Below are 12,992 nucleotides of genomic sequence, written 5' to 3'. Positions count from 1 at the left end.
AACTGTGTGTTTGAGAGATCTGTAGGGCAGCCCCTCTAGTCTAGATATACATGCACTGCAGTGTTTTATACTGTGGGGGCCGTGGGGGGTGTCGAATTGGCAATTTCTTTACCTGTAGATGCCTTTTTTTAAGGCTGGCAAATATATGCAAACTGGCGGAGTTATGTAACTAGATGTTATGTAGGCTCTGATTTTCAGTAGGTATTCCAAACCAGCAATTTTTTGCTCAAGAAAATGAACCAATCTTCACAAAAATAATAACACGGTACAAAATATTTTTTCAAATTTTGGTTGGAACACCTACTTTTATGGAAGTACCGACTCTCTTCCATAACTAAACCTGAAGCCTACTACATCGACATGCATCAACTGTGATAAGTTAAACTCAGAATTGGACAATTATAGATTGCAACACATATATTTCTGAGTTATACTTCAAACGCTAGTTCACCTTTGTCCGTGGGGTAACCAAATATCCGTTGCTTTTAAAAACACGATATTCAGTGATAATAAGTGGACGAACTGTGGTTTCAATTTGCAGTACTTTCACAATATTACAGTTTGAAACCACCGTCCATTGACTTGATATTCCTGAAAACTCTGTTTTTAAGAACAACAGATATAGGTTACCCACGGATAAAGGTGAACTAGCGTTACATGCTCTTAAGTAATTGTTGCCTAGCATTTTCAACATGACACATGCGTAAGGTATTTATCTCTATACTAGTATTCTATACAGACAAAACTTCAGGACATCCCCCAAACACCGACCGTACGTACCCTGTACCCAGGCTGCGCCACGGGCGGAAGTGATTTCCGTTTGGCAGCAGACTTGGGGGTGGCAGCCTTGGCTTTGGGCTGCTCGGGCGGCGACGACTCCCCCTCGCTGCTGCTGCTGGTACTGCAGCTCCCAGATCCGGACCCTGAGGACTCTCCATCCTACAACACGGGGAAAGTCGTCTTTAATATAATATAGACAAATGTTGTCTTTATGGACACAAGCCTGAATGATCTCTGTTGATGGGTTGTGACATCCTCCTACGCAGGGACATCCAACAGCCAAACCTCCTGTCTGGATGTACCCTGCTCTTTCAACCGTCACTTTTAGTTCCTGACCGCCCTGCTTAAAAATATTAATGAGCTTACCCTTATATTTACAGACGATTGTAATTGGCTGACGGAAAAAAATTTCGAGCTGGCTAAAGCCCTGTATGCGCGAGACCCCTTTTGAAAACTGAAAGGCCTATTCTCTGATTGGCTGACAGCTGGTTTTGGGGGGAAGTCCACAGGAACTAAGAGTGATGGTTGAAAGAGCAGGGTACATCCAGACAGGTGGTTTGGCTGTTGGATGTCCCTGCGTAGGAGGATGGGTTATGACCACTTATTGTCTAATCACTTCACTTAGTAGGACAGGCTAGGAACAGGCGAGTGTGATCTGCCTGAATCAGCAAGTAAAAATTACATTATAGTTTATAGACAAACAGGTTTACAAAAATATCAACATGTTGAGTTTCCTGAACAATTCTAGAATGATCCATACTTCCTACATTCAGAGTTGTGCAGGTAAAATATTTGTCTGGTGCAGGTAATTTTCAATGTTACCTGCACCGGTGCAGGTATGCAGAAAAAGTATTTTGAGCCCTGAAAGGCACAGAAGAGGCAGAGTGAAAGGAGACCACCACCGTACCGAGGAGCTTTCCTCCTCTGAATCCTCCCCGCTGCTGACGTGAGCGTAAGGGTCCACCTTGGAGGGGGGGCCGTACAGACAGGTGTTGATGGGCAGGTATTTCAGCTCCTCTGATGTGTACCTGCACAGGGAGGCAAGGACAGGGTTTACCTTACAAAAACATTCAGGAATCTCAGACAGGTGTTAATGGGCAGGTACTTCAGCTCCTCTGACGTATACCTGCACGGGGAAGGAAGCACTTAATTCAAGATACTCTTTAAGAGACTCTTAAAGTAACGGGAATGACCAAAGTGAAGCATGTTTGTACTTTGTACCGTGTATGTAAAAACTGTGTATATAGACTTATAAGGACTTTAAGTCTGACATAAACTGTATCTCTGTTATATACTTTGTCAGACCCTTGCCTCTTCCCTCATGACCTCAATGAAAACGGTTTGGAGGCCAATTTTTGCTTTCATGAATAAACAAAGGTTCAAACAAACAAGATAGAAAATCCAATGAACTTTCTCACAGGAACAACATTGGGGCCTGCTCGGGATTCAAACCCAGGACCTTCAGATTCCAGGTTAACAACCCTGTCTACATGACCACCTTGTCGGCGACAGGCCAAAACGTGAATAGATCATCACGATTAGAAGCGCATTAAATGATGTCACCCTTAAAATGCTGTAACTGGAAAGTCAAGACATCTTAACACTTGTTACATCAACGAAAGACACCGGATGGTTTTCTGATACTTCTGACCATTTCCCAAATCATATCCATTTGCTTGAGTAACAGTTACTGCTTTTTGGCATATCTTATCACTCGAATCTTTCTTGTGGCAGAAGAGTGTGATACAACAGATAAACTGTTGGAATAACTGGGACCCTCACTCAGAAACTCTAGCTAAATCAGTATACCGAAAGCCCGTACAACAGACTTAGCAATGCCTTGTTCCTCCATTGCGTAATCCGGCTCTGTAACAAGGCAATAACCCAGTAATACCATCAACACTTAGTCATTATCTGTAACTCACGTATGGCTTGTCTAACATGATTTTTAATCAATCCTTGTACTATCTTAAGCACAATCGTGCTGTTTTTATGTGGTTATTTGTATGTCAAGCTTTGTGATAATTACAAAATTCGGGTCTACTTTTGTCACCTGCGAATTTCATTACCGAATAAAACATTACATAACATGTTCTACTGACTTCTTGTAGTACTCCTGGAACTGTCCAGGGATGAGGGCCACGGGGAATGGTCCGGGTTTGGTCGCCTCGGGCGGAAGTTTCTTCATCTTTCCTGCAGGGACTTGGATGGTCTGGGTAACAGGGATGGTAAACAGAATAAAGATTTAGTATCTCCTGATAACATCGACCAAATCATAGGCTAGGGCTGGTGACAACTTTTGAAAAATGAAAAAAAAAACTTATTACAAAAGAAACAATTACACTACAGAAATTAAGTTATCTTAGTTTGATGTCAACAAAACCATTGAGGAGGAATGAGGAGGAATTGTTTTCTGATAGACAGTCAGCAACAGTGATAGAACCAAAATTTACCACAATACAGGGTCATCACCAAACTGCATCCTTAGCATAGTCCATGCATACCATGGTAAATCTTATTATCAAACAAATAAACAGACAAGAATAAACAGACCTGTGTCTGTATACTAAATATTCCCTGTGTTCATCCTTTCCTAGTTGAGCACACCATAGGGTCATCACCAAACGGTACGCAAAGCACATCCATACACACTATGGTGAATCTTATCATCACTCACTCACTCACTATCCATTGTTTGATTTATACTGCTGCTGGGATCCCTGACACAGGAGTAGGCAGCAGTCAGCTAGTCTTCACACCGCGCTTCCATGCGGCTCTGTCCATCAAACAAACAGACATGTGTCTGTATGTTAAAGTATGCCCTGTATTTGTTCATCCTTTCCTAGTTGAGCACACCACAGGGTCAACACCAAATGGTACCTCAAGCACAATCAATACACACTATAGTGAATTTTACCATTCAACAAACAACAAACAAACAAACAAGCAAACAAGCAGACAGACCTGTGTCTGCATGTCGAAGTAGGACATGTGTTCATCCATCCTTTCCAACTCAAGCACACCACAGGGTCATCACCAAATGGTACAGCAAGCACGATCCATACGCACAATGGCGAGTTTTACCATTCAACAAACAAACAAACAAACAAACAGACAGACCTGTGTCTGCATGTCGAAGTAGGCCCTGCGTTCCTCCATGCGTTCCTGGTTGAGTTGCCGGTTGTACTCGGCTACCTGGTGCGCCGCCCGCTTGATGTAGGCGGCCACCTTACTCACCTCGATGGTGGGCTGGAACAACAGGGTACAGTCAGGTACATGTATGCAGGGCTCGAAATACCACCTGCATATGCAGGTTAGTGCAGGTAAAATTGGAACTGAGCATGTACATGTATTTCTGGTGTCTACCTGCACCTAGTCCATGTACTGGGTTTTATACACAAATGTCCTATGATGTAGGTTTATATAGATTGTTATTAGCTACATTGACTGTTACCATGAATTAACTATAAAAGAAAAAAATAGCAATGGTTCCTCAACAATCTTAGTATGATCCATAGTTCCAAAATTCAAAGTGGTGCAGGTAAACTTTGTCTGGTGCAGGTAATTTTCAATGTTACCTGCACCAGTGCAAGTATGCAGACAAAAAATACAGCATGTTGTATTTCTCTTTGTTATTCAACAGTCTTAGATCATCTTTTGTGAGATCCCTTTACATTGACATAGCATTATGATAGTGAAACTACCTTTTATCATATCGTCCAAATTACACAAAACCATGCGACCTCACCATCTCATACTCCTTGTGTTTCTCACTGATGGACTGCCTTTCTCTCTCATGGAGAACACAGGCATATTCCTGTCAGAAAAACAGACAAAAAACAGACTTTACTAATGGCATTACTAACAATACAGCAATGCTATCTCACTTAACAGTAACTGTCCTCTGAACTTTGGCTCTGGAAAGGTACAATGTATGTGAGAGAATGTAGGAAATATTTTTGTACTTATTGATGAAAAATGCCTAGTAATGGCATAGATAACATAGTAACATGCCTAGTTCACTGGTTAGTGAACCTACCTACAGAGGAAGATGTCATGTGTTCGAATCATTGCCGTTGTAGTTCACTCGGCTTGTATGCTACTGGAAAGGGTTGCAGTCCTTGGGGATGTTAAGCAATGGTCCACTTTAGATTGTGCTTGTCGAAAGAGCTAGGGGAATTTCCCCGGCACAATTTACCTGTAACTACTGTACACAGCCTTTGCTTTCTCTGTCACGACCAGTGGAAGAGAAGTTTGATTGTTCACTGAGCTAAACTGGTTCAAACTCATCACTTTCCTTCACTTTTACCTACCTGGTATTTCTGCTCACTGAGCTTAACTGGTTCAAATTCATCACTTTCCCTCACTTTTACCTACCAGGTATTTCTGCTCACTGAGCTTAACTGGTTCAAATTTATGACCTTCCCTCACTTTTACCTACCAGGTATTTCTGCTCACTGAGCTTAACTGGTTCAAATTTATGACCTTCCCTCACTTTTACCTACCAGGTATTTCTGCTCACTGAGCTTCACTGGTTCAAATTTATGACCTTCCCTCACTTTTACCTACCAGGTATTTCTGCTCACTGAGCTTAACTGGTTCAAATTTATGACCTTCCCTCACTTTTACCTACCAGGTATTTCTGCTCACTGAGCTTAACTGGTTCAAATTTATGACCTTCCCTCACTTTTACCTACCAGGTATTTCTGCTCACTGAGCTTAACTGGTTCAAATTTATGACTTTCCCTCACTTTTACCTACCTGGTATTTCTGCTCACTGAGCTTCACTGGTTCAAATTTATGACCTTCCCTCACTTTTACCTACCAGGTATTTCTGCTCACTGAGCTAAACTGGTTCAAATTTATGACTTTCCCTCACTTTTACCTACCTGGTATTTCTGCTCACTGAGCTTAACTGGTTCATATTTATGACTTTCCCTCACTTTTACCTACCTGGTATTTCTGCTCACTGAGCTAAACTGGTTCAAATTTATCACTTTCCTTCACTTTTACCTACCTGGTATTTCTGCTCACTGAGCTTAACTGGTTCATATTTATGACTTTCCCTCACTTTTACCTACCTGGTATTTCTGCTCACTGAGCTAAACTGGTTCAAATTTATCACTTTCCTTCACTTTTACCTACCTGGTATTTCTGCTCACTGAGCTAAACTGGTTCAAATTCATCACTTTCCCTCACTTTTACCTACCTGGTATTTCTGCTCACTGAGCTTAACTGGTTCATATTTATGACTTTCCCTCACTTTTACCTACCTGGTATTTCTGCTCACTGAGCTTAACTGGTTCAAATTTATGACTTTACCTACCTGGTATTTCTGAGGATAGTCCCGCAACATGAGGTCATACACCTCCTCTGAACGAAGTGCTGTCAGACCTGCACAGACACATATTTATCATTAGGCCACAGCAAGTAAATTTTATTGATGACATCAGCGCACGCATTAATTTTCGCCTGACTTGAGAAAAAAAAACAAGATTTTTTTCTTATGCAGGGATGGTCAACAAGATGATGAAGTTCCAAAATGAGCGAATATATTGGGTTGTAGCCTAATAATTGTACTTGTAGCAGTGACACTTGCGAGGTACCCAGGACTGTAGTTATAGAAATGAAACTTATTGGATAGTTGTAAAAGTGACACCAATATGGAAGCTGTGGAAAAACTAAACTTTACTGAAACTTTGGGGTAAGTCCCAATTAAACTTGGTGTTGGTCAAGTAAAGTTTAGTTTTTCCACAATGTCATTGACCAACACAGATGAACTTTCAAGCTAATATGGAAGCTATTAGTGTGGTTACCAACTTTATTGGTGATGCCAGTCTACCACACTAGTGTCACTTTTACCACACCAGTACATGTCTTAAATACAGGAATGAATGCCTTGTTGGCTCTGATACCATGTTTTGTCCCTTTCATTCTTTCTACAACAGTCACTACAACTTTCTGGTACCTATTTTTGAAAATGTAGTCATCTTCTTTTTTTTCCACCCATCTTGGTTTTTTTTCGCCCTATCGCAATATTTTTGCAGTCTGCAGAGGATGTCATCCATAAAATTTACTTGCTATGGCCTTACTGTGAAACATGATAAATTTTACAAGTAGAAAATGTGGGCTGGACTATGTATATTTTGGTCTAGTGCAAGCTTTAGGACCTTGCCTGGAAGAACCTTGCAAATGATAGATCCAGCTGGAGATGCACACTGTCCAGGCTGCTAAAATCAGGAGAAGCCAGACTGACGCATAGCACAGAGGAAAAGCCGATCCAGATAGAGAAAAGAGCTTTGTAAATCAAAGAAAACTGAGTCAACTTACAGATATGCTGCATTTGGCAGAGACTGTCTCGCCTGTCAAGACGGTTTAGACATAGCTGATGTGAATTACTTAGGGTTATACCATGGTCACTTTATACCAACAGAGGCCATAATAAAGTACAAGCCTTCTTTGTTTTATTGAATGCAACTTTCATTGCTATTAGATCACCATTACAGATGGTGGGTTGCTCTGGATCTTTGTTAGTTGATGTGAGCTAATATATATATGTATGGCCTCCTTTGGTTAATATTGACAGGGCTCGAAATTCATTTTTGGGAATAGGTGCACTGGTGCACCCAGCTTAAAAAATTAGGTGCACCAAAAAATTTTGGGGTGCACCACTAAAGTTCAAGTAGCATGTCAGAAAATCCTAATAATAGAACTGTGTTACAAGCTATCAAATTCTTAAACAGGTACCATGACAGGCATTTTCATTATCTTTCCAACACTTTTTAAGATGTCAAGAATATGATGTATACAAGTATACTTTGATATCTTTACATACATAAGCCTATGAAAATATTTGGGTGCACCAGTGCACCCACAGAAAATGATTGGGTGCACAGCTGCAATTTTAGGTGCACCTGGGTGCACATGCACCCAGTATTTCGAGCCCTGATTGACCATGGTAAAATCCCCATTTGAGCTGAACCAATCAGCTAAGTCGTCTATAGTAGCAGTACTGGCTCACCTAAGGTGACCTGAGCTTCGTTGACCACGCCCTTCTCCCACAGGTACTGTTTCTCATCCATCTCCATCACTCGCCGGTCCAGATCTGAGGAGCAGAAACATGTCTCAACATCAAACACTTCATTCTTTCTTTCTTTCCTTCTTTCTCTCTCTCTCTCTCTCTCTCCATCACTCGCCGGTCCAGATCTGAGGAGCAGAAACACGTCTCAACATCAAACACTTCATTCTTTCTTTCTCTCTCTCTCTCTGTTTCTAATCCATCTCCATCACTCGCCGGTCCAGATCTGAGGAGCAGAAACACGTCTCAACATCAAACACTTCATTCTCTCTCTCTCACTCTCTCTCTCCATCACTCGTTGGTCCAGATCTGAGGAGCAGAAACATGTCTCAACATCAAACACTTCATTCTTTCTTTCTTTCCTTCTTTTTCTCTCTCTCTCCATCACTTGCCGGTCCAGATCTGAGGAGCAGAAACATGTCTAAACATCACTGTACTTTACTATCAAACACTCCATTCTTTCTGTCTCACTCACACATCCACACATAACTTGTACATTGTACATATTTACCTAAATACACTTTTCCTTTGCCCAAACAGCCTGGCAGGGCCATGGTTGGGAAATGGGAGCCATGCAAAGTATTATGATAGTGGTACCACCAAGACTTTATCACAGTATAGGGGGCATCCTAGTCAGTACAGCAAAGCCACATACAAAATGTAGCTAGCGACACAGGTGTGGGCACTGCAGGGGGGTCTGGGTGCATCCACCCCTTGAAAATGTTTGAATACACATGTTTATGATTCTCAGAAACCCCATTTACTGCATTCTGAGGGGTGAAGTCTATGGCACAAAGCTTTCACAAAAATAAAGAAAAGCCATGACACTGGTTGAAACATAACACAGTGTAGAAGGTACAAATGACAACATAGGGAACCCCTTTGCTCAACTGTGCTTGAGAGAACTCTTAACCATACAACAGGAAATCCCAAGCCCTAAGAGAATAAGTACCCCTGCGAGACACTGATCTACTTATCAGTGGTAAATGTTTGATGACATAACTCGATTACGTGTCCAGTGTCTCCTGTAAGGTCACTACCAGTAAAATAAAATACTCAACACCGGTCAATTTACATTTGCAGAGTCATTTCTCCTACTGAAAGGGCGGCATACTGTAAATGCATTTAAGTTCGCGGGGATTTAATTTCGCGGTAGCGGGAAAAATGACTTTTCGCGGTAACACCATCTACTGCAATCTAATACCTTAATAGAAAAATGTTCGCGGTGGATTTAATTTCGCGGTAAAGTGGTCGACGCGAAAACCGCGAACATTAATCCACCGCGAACATTTCTGCATTTACAGTATTGGAAACCCTTTTGCCATCTTGCTACTGGATGCACAGTGAAGTCAGATTGACAGATAGTAATGACCTTTGACCACCACGGATGTCAATTAAATGAATTATTGCTGATTCCTCAGCAGTTGGACCTTAATGGAAGAAGAAGAAGTCACATGTGATTTGAAAGATAAAGAGAGAAATTTCACTTAAAACAGCTTTTTGTGGATTGGTGTAGGTAACAATTTCAAGTGTCTTCATAGAGTCTTAGTGACCGGCGTTACTTAGTCTGTGTAACACAAACTTCGTGGCTGTACTGTAAGTTACTGGCCCCTCCCCGTCAGATGTTGGGCAGGCTGCTATAAGCGAGATTCAATCAGGCTAGGTGTTACCCAAGAAATTGTACCCTACTGAAAATGTTTCTGTGTGTGCATTTTCCTACCATCCTGCAGGACCAACTTTGTACCCAGGCCAAGCCAACTTCCCCATCCTGCTAGTCTCCAGTTACACCATCTACTAACTACAGTATCAAAATAACAGCTGGCACACACAAACAAATAGACATAAAGAGAACAATACCTCCATTTTTGTGGTAATAATAAAATTCCCCTCTCCAACTCACCTTGGTACTTCCTTTTGAACGACTTGACACCCAAGAACTCGCTGACTTGCTCCTGCACGAAGTACCAGTCCCCGTTCTTGTCTGGAGGCCACTGGTACTCAAACAGGTTCTCTGCTGGGAACAAGGAACCACTGGAACACACACAAAAAACTGGTACTTAAACAGGGAACCACTGGAACACACACAAAAAACTGGTACTTAAACAGGGAACCACTGGAACACAACAAACACTGGCACTTAAACAGGGAACCACTGGAACACAACAAACACTGGTACTTAAACAGGGAACCACTGGAACACACACAAAACACTGGTGCTTAAACAGGGAACTACTGAAACATAACAAACACTGGCACTTAAACAGGGAACCACTGGAACACACAAAAACACTGGTACTTAAACAAGGAACCACTGGAACACACATAAAAAACTGGTACTTAAACAAGGAACCACTGGAACACACATAAAAAACTGGTACTTAAACAGGGAACCACTGGAACACAACAAACACTGGTACTTAAACAGGGAACCACTGGAACACAACAAACACTGGTGCTTAAACAGGGAACCACTGGAACACAACAAACACTGGTACCTAAACAGGGAACCACTGAAAGTGGAACACAACAAACACTGGTACTTGAACAGGGAACCACTGGAACACAACAAACACTGGTACTTAAACAGGGAACCACTGGAACACACAAAAACACTGGTACTTAAACAGGGAACCACTGGAACACACAAAAACACTGGTGCTTAAACAGGGAACCACTGGAACACAACAAACACTGGTACTTAAACAGGGAACCACTGAAAGTGAAACACAACAAGCACTGGTACCTAAACAGGGAACCACTGAAAGTGAAACACAACAAGCACTGGTACTTAAACAGGGAACCACTTAAACACAACAAACACTGGTACTGAAACAGGGAACCACTTAAACACAACAAACACTGGTACTTGAATAGGTTCTCTGCTAGGAACAGGGAACCACTGAAACACAACAGTCAGGTTGCTTTCTCCTTTTCTAGTTGACCTCTGTCAATGCATTGATGCTTTTTTGTTACCTACAGTAATGCAATGTGGTATCTCTATTGTAGTCACGTGACGGCTTCACATTTGAAAAAGGTGAAGCGACAGAGATCACGAGAACAATTCGACAGAGATCACGAGAACAATTCGACAGAGATCATGAGAATAATTTTTGTTCTGAACAATGTCACAACAACAGTACTTCAATAATATAGTACAACACTCAAACCTGTACGCAAGACCACTTCTACATGAGGATCACCTGGCCAATGTGAACACTTACGTTACTGTGGTCCCTTAGATATTGTTTCCCATTGACATTTCCATCATTAATCTTGTCTATAGGGACCACCTGTCCACATAGACCAGAGGACTGGAGTGGTCATCTTGGACAGTTTTAACTGTATTTAACAAAATGCTACCCATAAAACAGCATTTAGCTGAATCACTGCAAGCCAAGAGGGCATCTTAATTCTTATGCTGCGAAGCTTCTACAGACAACAGTTTGGACATGGCAAGACCCAACTATCAATATAAACAAATAAATAAACAGACAAACACATCTTGCAACAGGACATCCGACAAACATGGCTAACACCTGTGGCCTGACCTGTCTAGAAACGGTCCTTTTCTGTCTCCCTCCCAGAGACAGGAGGGACCAGGTCTGGACACACTGTGTGGGATACAACGGTGAAATGTTAAGAGGATCTTGTTATCAGTGTTGTCATTTTCATTTTCTACCATAGCTCTTGAACGACTTTGCACCAAAAAATATCAGTGCAACTCTGCAGCATGCCTACGTACGACGGTTTCTAGATATTTCATCAAGAGGATGCCTGCCTCTAGCCTAAACAATTGAGTGGTTCTTATTAGCCTTGTTTTGTACCAAACCCTAAACTCAACCCTAACCTACTTCTAACTCATCCCTAAACCTAAGTGCAACCTTGGCCTTAACCATTGTCAAGTCTTTCTAGGCAAGTTGTCCTGAATGACCAGGGGCTGAGTTAGCCTGGGTACCATCCTTGGTAGTAACCATTGGCTCATTCTATTCCCTTGCTAACAATGTGATTAGCAAGCAAAAAGATTGAGCCAGCAAAGGATGGTACCTAGGCTAGGACAGAGTTGTCCTGATTTCATACTGTAGTTCTTCTTGGTACATACTTCTTGGTACCTCCTTTGCGACAATAAAGATGGAGGATTTCAACAACCAAAGTTAAAAGTTCTCACCCTTCCTCGGGATCCCCGCGTTCGCTCTTGTTATCGCTGTCTCTGGAGGTCCGTCTCCGCTTGATGGGTCTCCTCTTCGGGGTGCCGCTGTTTTCATCGTCTTCATCGTAAAAACTCGACTGCAATGGTTGATTGAAGAAAGACAAACTCAGAGGACTTCAGTGAGGGGTCAACCCTGTCACTACATTTGATTAATGCTGAGCTGTATGTCTATAAGACTATAACACAGAGGTGAAGACCAAAATCTTAAACCATACAGAAACACTGTAACGTGAGAGCCAGCAGGGCATGAACTTTTCTATATGGTCAAAATCTAAAAAAAAAAGTTTTTCCCAGTTATTTTGTAGACTGTACCCTTAACTTCAACATATCCCTTTGAGCACCCCGTCGACCGATGATGATGATGAGAGCACCCTACTATAATCTTATCCTTGTCGATGTCACCTCGTGGTCCTTCACTAAAGAAATCCCAAAAGGCCTAAAACTGTGTTCTGCTACCTTGAAACCTTGTGTATACCTTTATAGTCCTACTCTAGCCGGGGCGACTAGAAACGAAAAACTTATTAACATGTAATATAATATACAGGATGTTTTTGTTTCTAGTCGGGGGGGAACGTATTGGACTAAAAAGTATTTGCGTATCGGTTCCGTGGAGATACCTTTTCCTCCGTTTTTTTGCACGTCCCCGGCTTCCCTGGAGACTTGCACACCGCGACGGGGTGTTCGCGATCTCCACTTTCCACAAAGTATCCCGAAGGGCGACCTTTGTCAACAGATTGCTATGCATATCTATTACTAGACTCGTTCCGTCCGCACTCCGGCTTTCCTGCCTCTATCTTTGCCGACTTCCTCTGATTGGGCTGGGCGGCAGCCGAAGAGCCGCCCCCCAGATACCAGGGAACCGTCGAACCCTGGACGGAAGATTTCCTCTTCAAGCTGCTGCTCTATCCGGTCTCGGCCTGTGGCTCC

General features: G+C 42.2%; 1 protein-coding gene across 16 annotated transcripts in view; it reads right to left on the bottom strand.

Moving 5' to 3' along the window:
- Nucleotides 1-12,992, bottom strand: part of LOC118426681 (PHD finger protein 10-like) — a 24,469-nt gene that overhangs the window by 8,974 nt on the left and 2,503 nt on the right. For 15 of the 16 annotated variants that reach the window (XM_035836231.1, XM_035836223.1, XM_035836248.1 and 12 more), the window contains exons 2-11: nucleotides 12,024-12,142; nucleotides 11,407-11,469; nucleotides 9,759-9,889; nucleotides 7,802-7,885; nucleotides 6,107-6,174; nucleotides 4,529-4,597; nucleotides 3,901-4,029; nucleotides 2,883-2,992; nucleotides 1,688-1,808; nucleotides 781-939 (exon numbers count right to left, since the gene is read on the bottom strand). In XM_035836231.1, coding sequence (XP_035692124.1) covers nucleotides 781-939; nucleotides 1,688-1,808; nucleotides 2,883-2,992; nucleotides 3,901-4,029; nucleotides 4,529-4,597; nucleotides 6,107-6,174; nucleotides 7,802-7,885; nucleotides 9,759-9,889; nucleotides 11,407-11,469; nucleotides 12,024-12,142 — 1,053 coding nt within the window. The remainder of the gene's footprint in view (nucleotides 1-780; nucleotides 940-1,687; nucleotides 1,809-2,882; nucleotides 2,993-3,900; nucleotides 4,030-4,528; nucleotides 4,598-6,106; nucleotides 6,175-7,801; nucleotides 7,886-9,758; nucleotides 9,890-11,406; nucleotides 11,470-12,023; nucleotides 12,143-12,992) is intronic. The other variant, XM_035836263.1, reaches the window with a different exon arrangement.

This window comes from Branchiostoma floridae, chromosome 1, assembly GCF_000003815.2.
Source record: "Branchiostoma floridae strain S238N-H82 chromosome 1, Bfl_VNyyK, whole genome shotgun sequence".
Classification (NCBI taxonomy): domain Eukaryota; kingdom Metazoa; phylum Chordata; class Leptocardii; order Amphioxiformes; family Branchiostomatidae; genus Branchiostoma; species Branchiostoma floridae.
This window is presented reverse-complemented; position numbering and strand designations above follow the sequence as displayed.